The sequence below is a fragment of the Jaculus jaculus genome, chromosome 10, assembly GCF_020740685.1.
Source record: "Jaculus jaculus isolate mJacJac1 chromosome 10, mJacJac1.mat.Y.cur, whole genome shotgun sequence".
NCBI classification, from domain to species: domain Eukaryota; kingdom Metazoa; phylum Chordata; class Mammalia; order Rodentia; family Dipodidae; genus Jaculus; species Jaculus jaculus.
This window is the reverse complement of record NC_059111.1, coordinates 25,209,263-25,225,995: the sequence shown is the minus strand read 5'-3', so window position 1 is coordinate 25,225,995 and position 16,733 is coordinate 25,209,263. Positions and strand designations below refer to the sequence as shown.

Here is a 16,733-nt window from a genome sequence, read left to right as displayed (position 1 = left end):
CTTATGTGGATCCTGGGTAATCGAACCTAGGTTCTTTGGCTTTGTAGGTAAATGCCTTAACCACTAAGCCATCTCTTCAGCAAGAGACCTGTTTTAATCATGTCTGAAAGAATGAGGTAGAATGCCTAAACAACCCAGGTTTGATTTCCCAATACCCATTTACAGCCAGATGTACAAACAAAGTGGTACATGCATCTAGAGTTTGTTTGCAGTGGCTGGATGCCTTGCCATACCCATTCATATTTATTCATTCACTCTGTCTGCTTACAAAAAATAAATAATAATAATTTTTAAGGGTTAGGGAAATGGCTTAGTGGTTAAGGCATTTGCCTGCGAAGCCTAAGGACCCTGGTTTGATTCCCCGGGACCCCTGTAAACTAGATGCGCAAGGGGCCACATGCATCTGGAGTTTGTTTGAAGTGGCTAGAAGCCGTGGTATGCCCAATCTCTCTTTCTCCCTATCTGCCTCTTTCTCACTCTCATATATATATATATCATATTTATATATATGATAAATATTTTTTAAATTACTTAAAATTGGTTGTTAGGGGTTAGAGAGATGGCTCAGCACTTAAGAGTTGCTTGCTTGCAAGGCCTGTTGGCTTGGGTTCTATTCCCCAGTACCCACATAATGCCAGATGCACAAAGTGGCCCATGCTTCTAGAGTTCATCGTTTGCTACTGAGTAAATTCAGTGTCAGCTTGGGCTAGAGTGAAACCCTACCTCATTTGCAGTGGCAAGTGGCCCCAGAATGCCCATTCTTTCCCTCTTAACCTCTCTGCTTGCAAATAAATAATTTTTTTTGATTTTTTTTTTTAATTAATTGGTTTTGTACTCAGCGAATATAGTCAATTTGGTACCATTATTAGGCTCACCCCCTCCCCATGACCCCTACTTGTTGAAGTATATGGGTCATGCATTCTGGAGTTAGCCCACAGTTATGGTTAGGATAAATGTCTGCATATCATGATCCAACATGTGGCTCTGACATTCTTTCCGCCCCCTCTTCCGCAAAATTTCCCTGAGCCATGTTGGGTTCATTTTTGGTCTGTTTCAGTGATGAGGTGTTGGGGGCCTCTGGGTCTCTGGATCTCTGATTTGGGAGGAGTTGATGTTTCCCTTTGTTGATCTCCTTCATCCTGTGCTAGGACCTGGTTCACCAAGAAAACAGCACCCTTGCTTGTTTCACCAATTGTTCTTAGTTTCAGCTGGGGCCCTTCTGAGGTATGATGGGGTGGATCTCTCCTTAGGATCTACATCTATCTGAAAAAGAGAAGCAGATTCTCCAACAGAGAGGGAGTTAGCACCAGACAAATGAGATAGCCCTTACTAGGTGTAGGTGTAGGCCCTCTTGTAGCCCACGATTGGTGGTTGCTTGATAGTGGAGAGCGGGGTTATGTTTAGATATGGTCCTGACGTGTTGCCCACCTCCCGCTATGGGTCCCTTACCACTAAGGGGATCAGTTAGCCAAATCAAGAGCAGTTGGTTTCCCACCATGGCTGTGTGCCACTGTTGCACTTGTGTGAGCATCATGACAGGTTATTTGCTGCTAAGTAGGTGAGACCATGAGTTGTTCGGACAGATATTGGTCATTTTCCCCCATTCGCCCATGTAGCACCTTCTGGTACTAGACACACTGACACTCTGGGGACTGACTCTTCCAGCCATGCCGGTCCATTTTATGTGTCAACTGTATAAGGTGGCTTCAGCAGTAGGGTCTTACCACTAACCTTTGGTGGGTCATCAAGTACTCTTGACAGAAATCTGCCTTTCTTTTAGGAAACCTTATAGGCCTCTCTAATCAAAAGCTCATTGTGGATGATAGCCACATGCTGGATTTTTTTTTTTTTTTTAATTTTCTAAATTGGTTGTTGGGCTAGAGAGATGCTTAGTGGTTAAGGTGCTTTCCTGCAAAGCCTAAGAACTCCAGGTCCCACTTAGCCAGATGTACACACAATGTTGCACATGCACACAAGGGGAAACATGCAGCTGAAAGGCCCTGGCGTGCCCACTCTCTCTCCCTCCCTCTCTCTAAAAATGAAGTAATTTTTTAAAAATTGTAGCTGGGCATGGTAGCACACACCTTTAATCCCAGCACTTGGGAGGCAGAGGTAGGAGGATCGCTGAGTCAAGGCCACCCTGAGACTAATAGTGAATTCCAGGTCAGCCTGAACTAGAATGAGACCCTACATTGGAAAAAAAAAATTGGGGGGGGGCCTGGAAGGATGGCTTGGCAGTTAAGGTGTTTATCTGCAAAGCCAAAGGACCCAGAGTCAATTCTCCAGAACCCACGTAAGCCAGATGCACAGGGGGCACACACTTCTGGAGTTTGTTTGCAGTGGCTGGAGCCTGGTATGCCCATTCTCTCTCTCCCCCCCTTCTCAAATAAATAAAATAAATAAATATATTTTTTAATTGGTTGTTAAGCCAGGCATGGTGGCACACACCTTTAATCCCTGCACTCGGGAGGCAGAGGTAGGAGGATTGCCATGAGTTCAAGACCACCCTGAGACTCTATAGTGAATTCCAGGTCAGCCTGGGCTAATAAAAACAACAACAACAACAAAAATTTTTTATTTTTTCAGTAATTTCTTGCTCCCAAAAAGTCACTTGTAAGCTGGGTGCGGTGGCTTCTTGAGAGGCCAAGGCAGGAAGATTGCATGTTTGAAGCCAGCCTTCAGCTGCATAAGAAGTCCCTGTCTCAAAATTATGTCTGACTTAGTTAAATAATCTAATGGTAGGGAGTATATTTTTATTCATTAGGTGGGGTGTCGGTGTATGTTCCACAAAACTCATTGTGGATGGAGGTCAGAGGACAACTTTGAGGTCTTCCACTTTTTTTTTTGAGTCAGGGCCTCTTAGTGCTGCAAACAGACTAGCTGGCCACCCTGCAAATTTGCAGTTCTCCAGGCTGTGCCTCCCATCTTCTCATCCCTGTTTTCTCTACTTTTGTACCAGCTTAAAATTTTACATAGCTAATGACAAAGAACAAAGTTATTCAGTAACCGGGGATTATTTTTCATTTGGAATGAACATTGACCTTCACAACTCTCTTGTAGCCTTACCCCTCGCGAGTTCAACTCTTACGGAGCCCGAAGAGGTAACGACGCTGTAATGACACGAGGCACATTTGCAAATATCAAGCTCTTTAATAAGTTTATTGGGAAGCCAGCTCCTAAAACAGTTCATTTTCCATCAGGACAGACGGTAAGGATGTGTGTGTATAAGTGCTTAAGCAATTCCTCACTGGATCAGCATTTGTATTAAACATTTTGTGTCTCTGTATTCTACAGCTAGATGTATTTGAAGCTGCAGAGTTGTACCAGAAAGAAGGTATCCCACTGATTATCTTAGCAGGAAAGAAATATGGTTCAGGAAATTCACGAGACTGGGCTGCCAAAGGACCCTATTTACTGGTATTGATGTTCAATTCATCTTTTTAATCTTTAAGTAATTTAAAGTATTCCCTTTTGTCAGTAACCTCTTGTCAAGGTTTATTTGAATTTTTTGTGATTATTTGGATCTAATTTATAGTTTTCCTTTCATTGATCTTGGATGATGTTTTATACTTCTAGTTTCATTTTACTACTCGTAATTACATTTCACTGCTCTAAATCCAATTAAACCTACATCAGACTCTTAAAATATTGTGTGTGTGTGTGTGTGTGTGCGCGCGCGCGCACGCATATGTGTGTCCCACTGTCTCTTGCTGCTTCAAAAGAATGTGTCCGGTTTTTATGTGGATGGTATGAAATTGGATCCTGGCCTGCAGGCTTTGCTATCAAGTGCCTTTAACTGCTTAGGCCATCTACCTCCCCAGCGCACACTCCCACCCCCCTTTCTGATACAGGGTCTTGTGTATCCCAGGCCAGCCTCTTAACTCACTGTGTAGCTAAGGAGAAGCTTACCTTCTGATTCTCCTGCTTCTACCTCCTGAGAACTGGGCTTACAGGCATACGCTGCCACACCTGGGGCATGTAGTGCTGGGGTTGCACCCTTGACTTCCTGTATGCTAAGAAAGCCATCTGCACAGCTGAGCTACACCCCCAGCCCCTGTATACATCAGTCTTCCTACATAAGGAAATCAGTATGGAAGACAGAAAAGATGTTATCTTAAACTGTCACTGTGTAATTTCTTCTGATTTGCTCTAAGGAATTAATGGATTCAAGTAGTGGGCTAAATGTTACCTTCTCCACTCCCCATCCCCAAATAAGAGCTGATATGCCTGGCTGTTTGCTTGAAGGCACTTCTCTTTGTGTTGTTTGCATCTTTAGTCTCTTTCTTCAAATGTGAACACTTGGCTGGGCATTGTGGCTCACCCCTGTAATCCCGGCACTCTGGAGGCAGAGATAAAGAGGATCACTGAGTTTCAGGCCAACCTGAGACTGCATAGTGAATTCCAGGTCAGCCTGGGCTACCGGGAGACTCTACCTCAAAAAATAAAATAAAATTTTAAAAAGTAAATACTTGAAATCACAGAAGTAAACAAAATTGGCCTCCTCCTGCTACAAACAAACACCATTTCCACTTCATTTTTATTTTCTCGAACCAAAGGTAATCATTTTTATTTTCTCGAACCAAAGGTAATCCTTGACTATTCACTTAGGCATTTAAAATTGGTAACAAGGGGGTGGCGGGTAGGGCTGAAGAGATGGCTTAACACCTGCAAAGCCTAAGGATCCATGTTCAGTTCTCCATCTCACATAAGCCAGAAGCACAAAGGTGAGGCAAGCACAGTCGAACGTGCCCACTAGGTACCACAAGCAACTGGAGTTCCGTTGTAGTGACTGAGTCCCTGGTGCACCAGTTTGCTGTCTCTCAAAAAAAGTTTATTATTACTAATTTTCGAGGGCCTCACTCTAGCCCAGGTTAATTATTTTTTGTTGTTGTTTTTCTAGGTAGGGTCTCGCTCTAGCCCAGGCTTACCTGGAATTAACTACGTAGTCTCAGGGTGGCCTCGAACTCACGGCAATTCTCCTACCTCTGCCTCCTGAGTGCTGTGATTAAAGAAGGTGTGCACCACCATGCCCAGCAAATTATTATTTTTTTTTTAAGCAATTTTCTTAAGCCAGGCTTAGTTTTTCCCTCTACAATGTTTGCTGTAAGCTGAGCATGGTGGTGCATACCTGTAATCCTAGCAAAAAGATTGCCATGAGTTTGTGGCCAGCTTGTGGGCTACATAGCAAGACCTGTCTCAAAAAAAATTTTACATATCACCTTTTTAAAGTGGATGTTAGAAAATAAAATGCACATTTGTTGCAGGGTGTGAAAGCTGTTTTGGCTGAAAGTTATGAAAAAATACACAAAGATCATTTGATTGGAATTGGAATAGCTCCACTTCAATTCCTTCCAGGAGAAAATGCAGATTCCTTGGGCCTTTCTGGCAGAGAAACTTTTTCTTTAACATTTCCTGAAGAACTCTCCCCTGGAATTACATTAAGTATAAAGGTATCTATGAAATTCTCAAATATATGATTGTACATTCTGAACTTAATGAGGTGGTTGTAAATTACTTGCTATTGTCTTATAAATTGTAGTGAAAGACTTTCATTTGTACTTAATCCATATTAATATAGCTCATCTTCTCTTATGGAAACTAGATATAGCCAGGTGTGGTGGCACACGCCTTTAATCCCAGCACTTGGGAGGTAGAGGTAGGAGGATCACCATGAGTTCAAAGCTACCCTGAGACTACATAGTGAATTCCAGGACAGCCTGGGCTAAGGTGAGATCCTATCTCGAAAAACAAAGAGGAAAACTAGAAAAAGTTTGTTGCTTAATCCAAAACAAAGATGCATGAGGGGATCCATACCTCCAGTTACAACTTCCTTTCTCAGCTTTCAGCTTTCTCTGTTTAGCAAATTTTAACCCAGGCAAATACTCCAAAGAGAAGGCAGAAGTTGAACATTCAGGGTTAAGAGTGAAGTTTCAGGTAAGGGAAGAAGAAATAATAGCAGATGTTGTATATAATGAGTGTTTAATATAAAATGAACATGAATAATGACCAGTGACTTTCACAGATGAGTCAGAATCTAAATAACTTGCTTTAGTCTTTTCAGTTATATAATTGTCATTTAGAGTCAGGGATGGAAATATCTGTTATTCTACTTCGCTCTTGTCGGGTTTTCCAACAGGTTTGAGGCAGTCAAAACTTAGGAAATTAAATCCCAGAAAATTGGTCAAAATGTGATAGTTACTGAATATGAATAAAAGTTATCTTAATCACTAAGTAATACTTTGAAGATTTTGTCATTAATGAGATACTTTTTTTATTTAAAGACAAATACTGGAAAAGTATTCAACGTGATTGCTTCATTTGAAAATGATGTGGAGATAACATTGTACAAACATGGAGGATTATTAAACTTTGTGGCTCGAAAATTCTCATAGTATCTGCTCACCGTGGTATCTTTCATAACTGACAACTGCAAACAAAGCCTTTTGTGCTAGACCCAGGAATCTTTGCCATGGAGCTGCAGATAGTTCCAGTACACTCAGTTGTCACCCATGGATGTAAATGATGACGAATCAGTGTAGTGACTGAAATGAAATCTTCTTGATTTTAAATAATATACGAATGGTGCTATTAACATTGCTAAAATCACCGTGTGAAGTGTGTTGTGGAAGAGACCTGTAAGTATGGGGGCGGGGATATTTTATCAGACCATTTTGTAAATAAAGGCAGAATTTGAACTTGTGTTAAAGATTGTTATGAATAACCTTCCTAAAATTGTTTAATTTTGCACCTATAAAACTGTACTACTGTTTGTTGGTTAAAGAGTAGCAGGGTGAAATATAAGAAGTCAAATTAGACTCTAAAATTGTGAAAATTACAATTAAGTATATTCCTTTTCAAAAATGAGCTTGAAGGCTGGAGAAATGACCCAGGTTCGATTCCCCAGAACCCACATAAGCCAGATGCACAAGGTGGTACGTGCATCTGGAGTTCATTTACAGTGGTTAAAGGCCCTGGCACACACCCATTCTTTCTTGCTCTATCTGCCTCTTTCTCTGATAAGTTTAATTTTTTTTTTTTTTAATGAGCTTGAGAGTTGGACACAGGTAGCATTTCCCATTTGCAATGAAAGCTAGGTTTATCCTTGGTCAGGCTACAAAAGGTAGAAACTGCCCCAGATCATAGTCAGTCTGACCAAGCCAGCCAAAGTTTTTCCACATCTGAAAATGGAATATAGCCATTTCAGAATATAGCCCATTGTGTGGTACCATGTATTATTAGTAGTGAAAGTATGTATTTTATATGGTGCAGCCTGCAACTTTTCAGTGATTTGCCACTGTGACCCTCTGGCATGCCCCAGATGATATTCTATTAATTGGATTAAGTTATTTTGTTCATATGTGATACTATAATTTCCTATGCCCCAGTTTAACCTTGCCAACTGACATTCCACCCTCTTTTTACGAATGCTGAAGACAACTTGAATCATCAAACTCTAACCTGATCTCATTACCAACCTGAAATTATGTGGGTGCTCACCCCTAAGAATTTTTTGTTATTGTTTAGACATTTAAGTTGATTTCTTGTCACTGTGAATTATTGTTTTACCTGGGATACATCATTTTGTTAGTTTCTATATAGTTTATTGGGTTGTAATCAGCTGACCGTAAGGATGAGACAGTTACATTGTTACTGTCTGTATTTCATAGGTTCTCAGTAGGCGTACCACATACCACATCAAATGCTTTATCTACTTTTGGCAACTTTAAAACTTTTTTGAATAATTAATTTCAGAAGTTCCTATACTTTTTAAAATTAAGAAATGAAATTTAGCCGGATGTGGTGGCACACACCTTTAATCAATAGAAAGAAGAAAATGAAGCTTAGCAGCAAAAAGTTTTTATGTTATCTCCATCTGACCTAGCTGCTATTGCAATTGAGAGAGAGCCTGCACTGCACAGCATACGACATCACTTGCTTCATGATAGTAACATTGCAAGAACTACCAAACCAGTGGGTGAACAGCATTGAAAACTTTGCACATAACCAGTCATACAGATAATACAAGTATGTATTTAGATAGGTTGGAAAACAGTTGGAGACAACAATTTCCTTTCTTTAAATTACTGAAAATAGTTTCTTTGCTACTTTCAAATCGGTGCATATGTTTTCAATTTCTATGGAAACAAAAGCTAGAGGTGGAGAAGTTAGAAGATGAATGTTAAAATACAAGTTATGGCCGGGCATGGTGGTGCACGCCTTTAATCCCAGCACTTGGGAGGCAGAGGTAGGAGGATCACCGTGGGTTCGAGGCCACTCTGAGACTACATAGTGAGTTCCAGGTCAGCCTGGGCTAGAGTGAGACCCTACCTCGAAAAACCAAATAAATAAATAAAATACAAGTTATGTGCTTTGAGGAAATGATAATCCCAGATTGTATAGAGGGGGCAAAAATCTGCATTATTTTGAAGTTTATACTCTGTGTATAGAAGAACTATTGACATAATAAACATTCAGTCTGAGAGGTGATAAAGCTAGCTAACTATGAATTAAACATTGACATATCTAGTCTAGTTGGAATATAAGCAAGTCTTCTATTTCAGGAGCAAAAAGCAAGGTTCTCTTTGATCTCACTTAGACACACTAGACTAAAGCATGATTTTAAATAGGGGAGGAAACCAGGCCTGTGTCCCAGTGCATACAACTTATAATTCTGTCTTTGGCCACAGGTGACAAAAAACGTGACATGAAAGCAGGGCATGGTGTCGCACACCTTTAATCCCAGCACTCGGGAGGCAGAGGTAGGAGGATTGCCGTGGGTTCGAGGCCACCCTGAAAGTACATTGTGAATTCCAGGTCAGCCTGGGCTGGAGTAAGACCCTACCTCGAAAAAACCAAAAAAAAAAAAGGGGGGGGGGGACATGACATCTGTTGGGTTTTATTTTATTTTCCCTTGAAATAGAGTTTTGCTCTAGCCTGGGATGACCTGGAATTCACTCTGTATTCTCAGGGTGGCCTCAGACTCATGGCAGGCTTCCTAGCTCTGCCTCCTGAGAGCTGGGATTAAAGGTGTACACTACCACAGACTCGTCTTATTTTCGGATAATTTCATGTTATTTTTTTAAAAACACAAATACTGGAAAAGAAAGTGTGATAGGCACACAAAACAGAAATCAGTATTGTGAACTTTAAAAGAAAAAATACAAAACATTGTGCTACATGCCATATTTATACCTTTGGGTTTGGCTAGTTGTAGAAATGAAATGAGTGAAAATCCATCCAGCCACTGAGTTGCCATTGTATACCTTAAAAGTTCCCAGGATGACAGTTATATTTCCTCTCCATGCTGACACTGGAATGAGAGGAAGCTGAAGCCCTTTAGCGGATTGCTTGGCGTGTTAGTGATAATTGTCCTGAAAGCTGAGAGCTAAGTCTGAGTCTCATTTACTGGTGTATGTGGTACAACGTTTTGTTATGCATTCCTCTCCTCAGTGATGAGTGATGGAATGAGGAGAAACTGACATTTTTCAATGGTTGAATCAAAAGCCACCTTTCTTTTTGCCTTTAGGTTTAGGAGAAGATACTAAGATACTGGATAATGATCCTATCTTTCTTTGATTTGGAATATAAAAGAGGGGGAAGGAGATGGACTTTGGAAAGGTGACAGTGATTTTTTTAAATCAGTTTTACATGTAATATGTGGTTATAAAACATATATCTCACTTAAGTGACTACAAATCATTGTCTATTATTTAAAGCCAACAAAACAGCATAGCAGTTTTAAGTTTAATAATGTTATGTATTGTATAGAAATATATTGGAGGCAAAGTTCAGTTAATGACAATTGTGTATATGTTACTGATGCTGTAAATTATTTTTAATAAAAAAATTGTATTATCACAATTGGCTTTTGTTATATTTTGTACTGATTGAAAATGGAGCAACATGTCTTGAAAATAAATTTCTCCCAGCTGGGCATGGTGGAACACACCTTTTATTCCAGCACTTGGGAGGCAGAGGTAGGAGGATTGCCGTGAGTTCTGGCCATCCTGAGAATACAGAGTGAATTCCAGATCAGCCTGGGCTAGAGTGAGACCCTACCTCATAAAACCAAAAATAAGTGAATAAATTTCTCCTAAGAAATGTCCCCTAAATGTTCAGACATGATTTCCAAATGGTAACCAACATATAAAGCAGTCTTCCTTACTGTGGTTCCTTTCTAGCTTAGTGCTAATGAGAATGAAGATCAAGGTGGAAGTTTGAAGTAAGGATAGGATAGCCTCAAACAATTCCAGGCTGGAGAGGTGGCTTAGTGGTTAAGGCATTTGCCTAGGAAGCCTAAGGACATAAGCCAGATGCACAAGATGGCACATGCATCTGGTGTTCATTTGCAGTGGCTGGAGGCCCTGGTGTGCCCATTTTATCTCTCTGTCTTTGTCTCTCAAATGAAATATTTTTTGAAAAAATAAATAGCCTGGCTTGGTGGTGCATGCCTTTAATCCCAGCACTCAAATCAGGAGGCAGAGGTAGGAGGCTTGCCATGAGTTTCAGGCCACCCTGAGACTACATAGTGAATTCCAGGTCAGCTTGAGCTAGAGTAAGACCTACCTTGAAAAACAAAATGACCAATATAATAATAATAATAATAATAATAATTCCATTCAGACAGTGCTTCCAACAAGTACTTATAGGATAGTTTGTAGTTAAAAAGACAGTCTAACTCAAGAAGGATCCACAGGTGACATTGTGTATTACTTTCACACCGTACAGATCTGCCATGGCAGTTTATCTTAGCATAAACATTGTGTGTTGCTGGACCTTGGTGCCCCTCTCTACTCCCTTTTTTTTCGGGGGGGGGGGGAGTTATAAATAGGGTCTCACTCTAGCCTAGGCTGACCTGGAAATCATTGTCAGTCTCAGGGTGGCCTTAAACTCACAGCCATCCTCCTACCTCTGCCTCCCAAATGCTGGGATTAAAGGCACGTGCCACCACGCCCATCGCCTGCTCCCTCTTTATTAATGTTCTCAAAGAAGCAAGTCATGGGCTGGAGATATGGCTCAGTAGTGCTTGCTTGCAGCACTGAAAGCCTGTGTTCAATTCCTCACAACCCACATAAAGCACAAAGTGGTGCATGCATCTGAAGTTATTTGCATTGTCAGGATACCCTGGCATGCCCTTTCTCTCTTGCTCTCTCTCTAAAATAGCCAGGCATGGTGACTCACACCTTTAATCCCAGCATTTGGGAGGCAGAGGTGTAGGAGATTGACTGTGAATTTGAGGTCAACCTGACACTACATAGTGAATTCCGAGTCAACCTGGGCTAGAGCAAGACCCTATATTAAAAAAAAAAAAAAAAAAGTAGAGCTGGAGAGATGGCTTAGCGGTTGAAACACTTGCCTGCAAAGCCTAAGGACCCAGGTTTGATTCTCCAGGTCCCACATAAGCCAAATGCAGAAGGTGGCATATGCGTATGCAATTCATTTGGAGTGGCTAGAGGCCATGGTGCGCCCGTTCTCTCTTCCTCTCTGTCTCAAAAATAAATTAAGAAAAAAAAAAAATGCTGCAGCTGGGAGCCCAACCACAGTTCCATCCGCCCTCAAGTAATGTTTTCTAAGAATGGTCAGCTCCCCACTAATCTGAAAGGATAAGAGTGTGGGGCTGAGATTGTAGCTTAGTGGTAGAGCACTTTAGTCCTGGGTTCATTTCCCAACCCAGCATGAAGATGAGACAGGTCTTTTTTCCTACTGTTAGTAACAAGTGAAATGAATGGTTGAAATTTATTCAAAATTAAGCCGGGCAAGGTGGCGCACTCCTTTAGTCCCAGCACTCAGGAGGCAGAGGTAGCAGGATCACCGTGAGTTCAAGGCCACCCTGAGACTCCATAGTGAATTCCAGGTGTCATCCTGGGCTAGAGTGAAACCCTACCCTGAAAAAAAAAATTATTAAAAGTTTGCCATTCTGCCAGGCATGGCAGTACATGCCTTTAATCCCAGCACTTGGAAGCTAGGAGGATCGCCATGAGCTCAAGGGCTCCCTGAGACTAGAGTGAATTCCCGGTCAGCCTGGGCTAAAGACCCTACCTCAAAAAAAAAAAGTTTTTTTTCCGGCTGGGCGTGGTGACGTATGCCTTTAATCCCAGCACTTGGAAGCTAGGAGGATCGCCATGAGCTCAAGGGCTCCCTGAGACTAGAGTGAATTCCCGGTCAGCCTGGGCTAAAGACCCTACCTCAAAAAAAAAAAGTTTTTTTTTTCCGGCTGGGCGTGGTGGCGCACGCCTTTAATCCCAGCACTCAGGAGGCAGAGGTAGGAGGATTGCCATGAGTACGAGGCCACCCTGAGACTACATAGTTAATTCTAGGTCAGCCTGGACCAGGGTGAGACCCTACCTCGAAAAACCAAAATAAATAAATTTTTTTTTCAAAATTTGCCATTCAAAAGTAAAAATGGTCAGTCACTTAGGATTCTAGGAAAAGTTGGTATGACCAACTAATACCAACATGGGCACATTCTGATGGTTTGAATTTCCAGCCAGAATAAACAGTTTAATGGTGGATTTAGTTGATTTATTTTTCACTTGATGCCAGTTTTGGTTCTTAATTGTAAATCATCCTTATTGTATTGACATGAGTTGTTTGGCTTGGTTTTCAAAAATTAGACTCAAATCTGTTTGGTATGCAGTCACATAACATTTTATTCAGTAACTGACCACATACATTATTTGTCCTTAAGGTTTTATCACCCTCTGATAAAGTAGCCATTTTAGTTGTATAAATACATCTATGTTCACACAATGAAATTGACTACAGATGCATTTCTCAAAGATACACAATCTTTACAAAATATCACTATAGAAGGAGCTGAGTTTTGTGCATGATATTGGCACTAATTTGCCGGGGTTGGGGGAGTTTCAAGGTAGGGTCTCACTGTAGCCAAAGCTAACCTGCAATTCACTATGTAGTCTCAAGCTGGCTTTGAACTCACAGCAATCTTTCTACCTCTGCCTCCCGAGGGCTGAGATTACAGCCATGTGCCACCGCGCCCTGCTATAACACTAAATTCTGAACATTCAGTGTATAAAGGAAATTCAAAATCAGTTAACTTGTGTTTTATAGAACATTGCTTCGGTACTTGGGGTTGAACCCAGGACCCTACACATGCTAATAACTGCACTCTACTGCTGAACACTCCTAACCCCTAGGACACTGTTTTATAATGCAAGGTCATGTCTGTAATGTCGCCCTGCAGATTGTTCTTTTATTTGCAAGTAGAAATAGGAGAGAGAGAAAAATGGACACACCAGGGCCCTTAGCTACAAAGGAACTCCACATGCATGTGCCACTGTACATTTGGTTTTCCATAGGTACTGGGGGAATCAAACTCGTTAGGCTTTGCAGGCAAATGCCTTAACTGCTGAGCTGTCTCTCCAGCCATGTTCATTTTTTTTTCCATTCAAGTTTTGATCACAGTTCTGATGGCCACCATAGAGCCCTATATGTAGGTGGAAAAGTAAAATGCTAGTGACATGCCATTTCTCTTACGATTGTAGAGTTGTTTTTTCTTTAAAGTTGATATTGTTGAAGAAAAACTTGTTTGGCAGCATGTGTTAAGATTCTTTTTTTTTTTAAATTTTTTTATTTATTTATTTGAGAGCGACAGACACAGAGAGAAAGACAGATAGAGGGAGAGAGAGAATGGGCACGCCAGGGCTTCCAGCCTCTGCAAACGAACTCCAGACGCGTGCACCCCCTTGTGCATCTGGCTAATGTGGGACCTGGGGAACCGAGCCTTGAACCGGGGTCCTTAGGCTTCACAGGCAAGCGCTTAACCGCTAAGCCATCTCTCCAGCCCTTGTTAAGATTCTTAAAAGACGGCATGATTCAGAATGTGTATCTTAAACATAATTTAAAATATATGTGTGTGTGTGTGTGTGTGTGTGTGTGTGTATGTATGTATGCATGCATGCATGCATGCATGCATGCTGTCTGGCTGTGATAGTGTGCACCTGCAATCTAAGCACTTGGGAGCCAGAGTTAGGAAGATCACATGAGTTCTAGGCCAGTCAGAGACTACATAGTGAATTCCAGGTCAGCATGGGCTAGAGTGAAGCCCTACCTCAAAAATCCAAACAAAAAAAGGTGGGGAGACATGCTGGAGGGATAGTTAAGGCGCTTGCCTGCAAAGCCAAAGGACCCAGGTTTGATTCCTCAGGACCCACATAAGACAGATGCACAAGGTGGCACATGTGTCTGGAGTTCATTTGCGGTGGCTGGAGGCCCTGGTGTGCCCATTCCCTTTCTCACTTTCTCTCTTTCAAATTAAATATATATATATATATATACATACATATATATATATATATATATATATATATATATATATATATACACATATATATATATATATACACACACACACACACACACACACACACACACACATATATGAATGACATACACATATATACACTTCTTTTGTTTTTCAAGGTAGGGTTTCACTCTAGCTCAAGCTGACCTGGAATTCGCTGTGTAGTCTCAGGGTGGCCTTGAACTCAGCATTACTCCTCTGCCTCCTGAGTGCTGGGATTAAAGGCATGCACCACCATGCCTGACAAAGTAAAATATTTTTTAATGTCTCGGCGGGGGGAGGGGGGATAAAGTCTCTGGGGATGGGGAAATGGCTTAGCAGTTAAAGCATTTGCTTGCAAAGCCTAAAGACCCCAGTTCGATTCTCCAGGACCCATGTAAGCCAAATACACAAGGGGGTGCATGAGTCTGAAGTTGGTTTGCACTGGCTAGAGGCCCTGGTTTGCCTGTTCTCTCTTTTTCTCTGCCTCTTCCTCTCTCTCTCTCAATTAAATAAATGTTTCTGGACACTTTTCCCCAGACATCTGGCTCAATTGTCAATTCTGTTTTCTGGTGTAAAAGGTCATTTCAGTACACCAGATCTGAATTATGATGCTAACCCTCTAGCCTCCCACCCACCACACACACACACACACACACACACACACACACAACACACACACACACTCACATATGAAACCTCTTGGTGAAGCTTTCACACGCCCTCTATGGCTTAGGAAGAGAACAGAGAATCCAATACTGTGCTAAGGGCTAAACTGGGAGTTGAGTGTGACCAAGATCAGGTTAAGATTCTGTGTCTTCTAGACTTCTGTTTTCCCATCAAAACAGAGAGTGAACGTATAGACCTTTAACACATACCACCATTTGGGCTTGGAATAGTCCAGTATCCAAGATCATCAGCATTCCCCTGGCATGCCTAGGGCCTAAGGTGGCCTCCAGGATACAGCTTCCAGTATGAAGTTCCCAGAAAATAAAGTCACATGTGTTAAAGATTCTACAATGATGCTTGATTCGAATGCTTGTGGTTGTAAGAAGCTGGAATGTTGCAGGGCTAGAGCCTCTTTAGCGCTCTGGTCATTAGTTGCCCACCTCTGTGTGTGACTTAACCTTCCGTGACTGTTAGGTAAATCCTTTGGAATGTGTAGATCCCTACTTTGCACCAATTCAAAGGCTAAGAATACCATCAGGTGGTATCTGAGAGCGACAACAGAGATTTCCTCAAATATACTATAACCATCCTACCTGATGTTCCCACCAAAGTTTACTGTGATGACTGGGGACAAGACACTTAGTGGGTAAAGTGCTAAACATGCATTCATGAGGTCCCAAGTACCCACGTAAAATGCTGGCGTGGTAACCAGTGCCTAAGGAGGTGGAGACAGGAAGATCCCTAGGGCTTGCTAGCTATCTAGTCTAGCTGAATAGGTGGACTTTAGGTTCAAGAGAGTCCTTGTTGATACAGGAATTTTGAGTGCCTTGTCCTATGAATTCGAGAAATGAAATCCACAGACCAGAAGATAAGGTTCAGAAAGACTTTTATTATAGCTTAAAGCTTTCGGAGCACGAAGAGAAGGGGACTTACCTTGAGACTCAGATCTGGGTTGTTTTTTTTTTATGGGGAGTGGCTATGGTGAGGCAGGTTACCATGGATAAAGACCAGATTTCGCAGCTTTGCCAGTAATCTTAGGTAAAGATCAGTTTCTGTCCTCCAAGAAGGGTACAAGCTTAATCTAGAAATCTTTCCTGAAGAGTGTGTAACATCCATATTTCTGCAAGCTAAGTGACATTTCCTACTTTTAGTCAAGGAGTAGTAGTAATAATTATCATAAAACATTCACTCTTGGGGTTCTGATACTCTAACTGCCTAGCCAATTTCTGGCTCCTATCATTGTCTCAAAGAATAATGTGGACAGCAACTGAGGAACACACTTAAAGGTCAACCTGATGGTTCCACACACATATATGTGTTGTGGAACTCTTCTGAAAAGATCACTGCAATGCCAGCATGAATGAAAGCAGAGTTTAGTTCCTGGGGACCAAAGCTGGGATCGCTCCCCAAAGTAACTTCGGTGTTAAGCTGAGATTTTACTTTCATCTTATAGTGTTAGTAGCGGAGGGGAGGGGAGGGGTGAGCAAGCAAGCTGGTTTACAGAAGCAGGGTGTGACAGTTGCCTTGTGCAGTCTGTATCATTCAAAACGCTTTTTTCAAAACATACCTATGAATCAGCATGCATATGCATTATGTGCTCGGGTCACCCTAACCATGAGCTCTATTTTAGTCTAAATTGTCCTTCCCTCATCATCTCTCTGGATGCCCCCTAGGCAGTTCTCTCTTTGGTTCTCTCTTTAGCTACTGACAAATAAGTTCAGCTCCTCAGCAGTTAACTCTTACAGTGACTTGCTGCACCAGT

The 16,733-nt window shown here is 41.6% G+C and overlaps 1 protein-coding gene across 2 annotated transcripts in view; it reads left to right on the top strand.

The window, feature by feature from the left end:
* The window catches only part of Ireb2 (iron responsive element binding protein 2), a 68,292-nt gene extending 61,597 nt beyond the window's left edge, over window positions 1-6,695 (top strand). For both annotated transcript variants that reach the window (XM_045160334.1, XM_045160335.1), the window contains exons 19-22: window positions 3,061-3,208; window positions 3,295-3,417; window positions 5,265-5,450; window positions 6,282-6,695. In XM_045160334.1, the coding sequence (XP_045016269.1) occupies window positions 3,061-3,208; window positions 3,295-3,417; window positions 5,265-5,450; window positions 6,282-6,392 (568 nt within the window). In that variant the 3' untranslated portion in view covers window positions 6,393-6,695. The remainder of the gene's footprint in view (window positions 1-3,060; window positions 3,209-3,294; window positions 3,418-5,264; window positions 5,451-6,281) is intronic.
* Window positions 6,696-16,733: the final 10,038 nt, after the last annotated feature.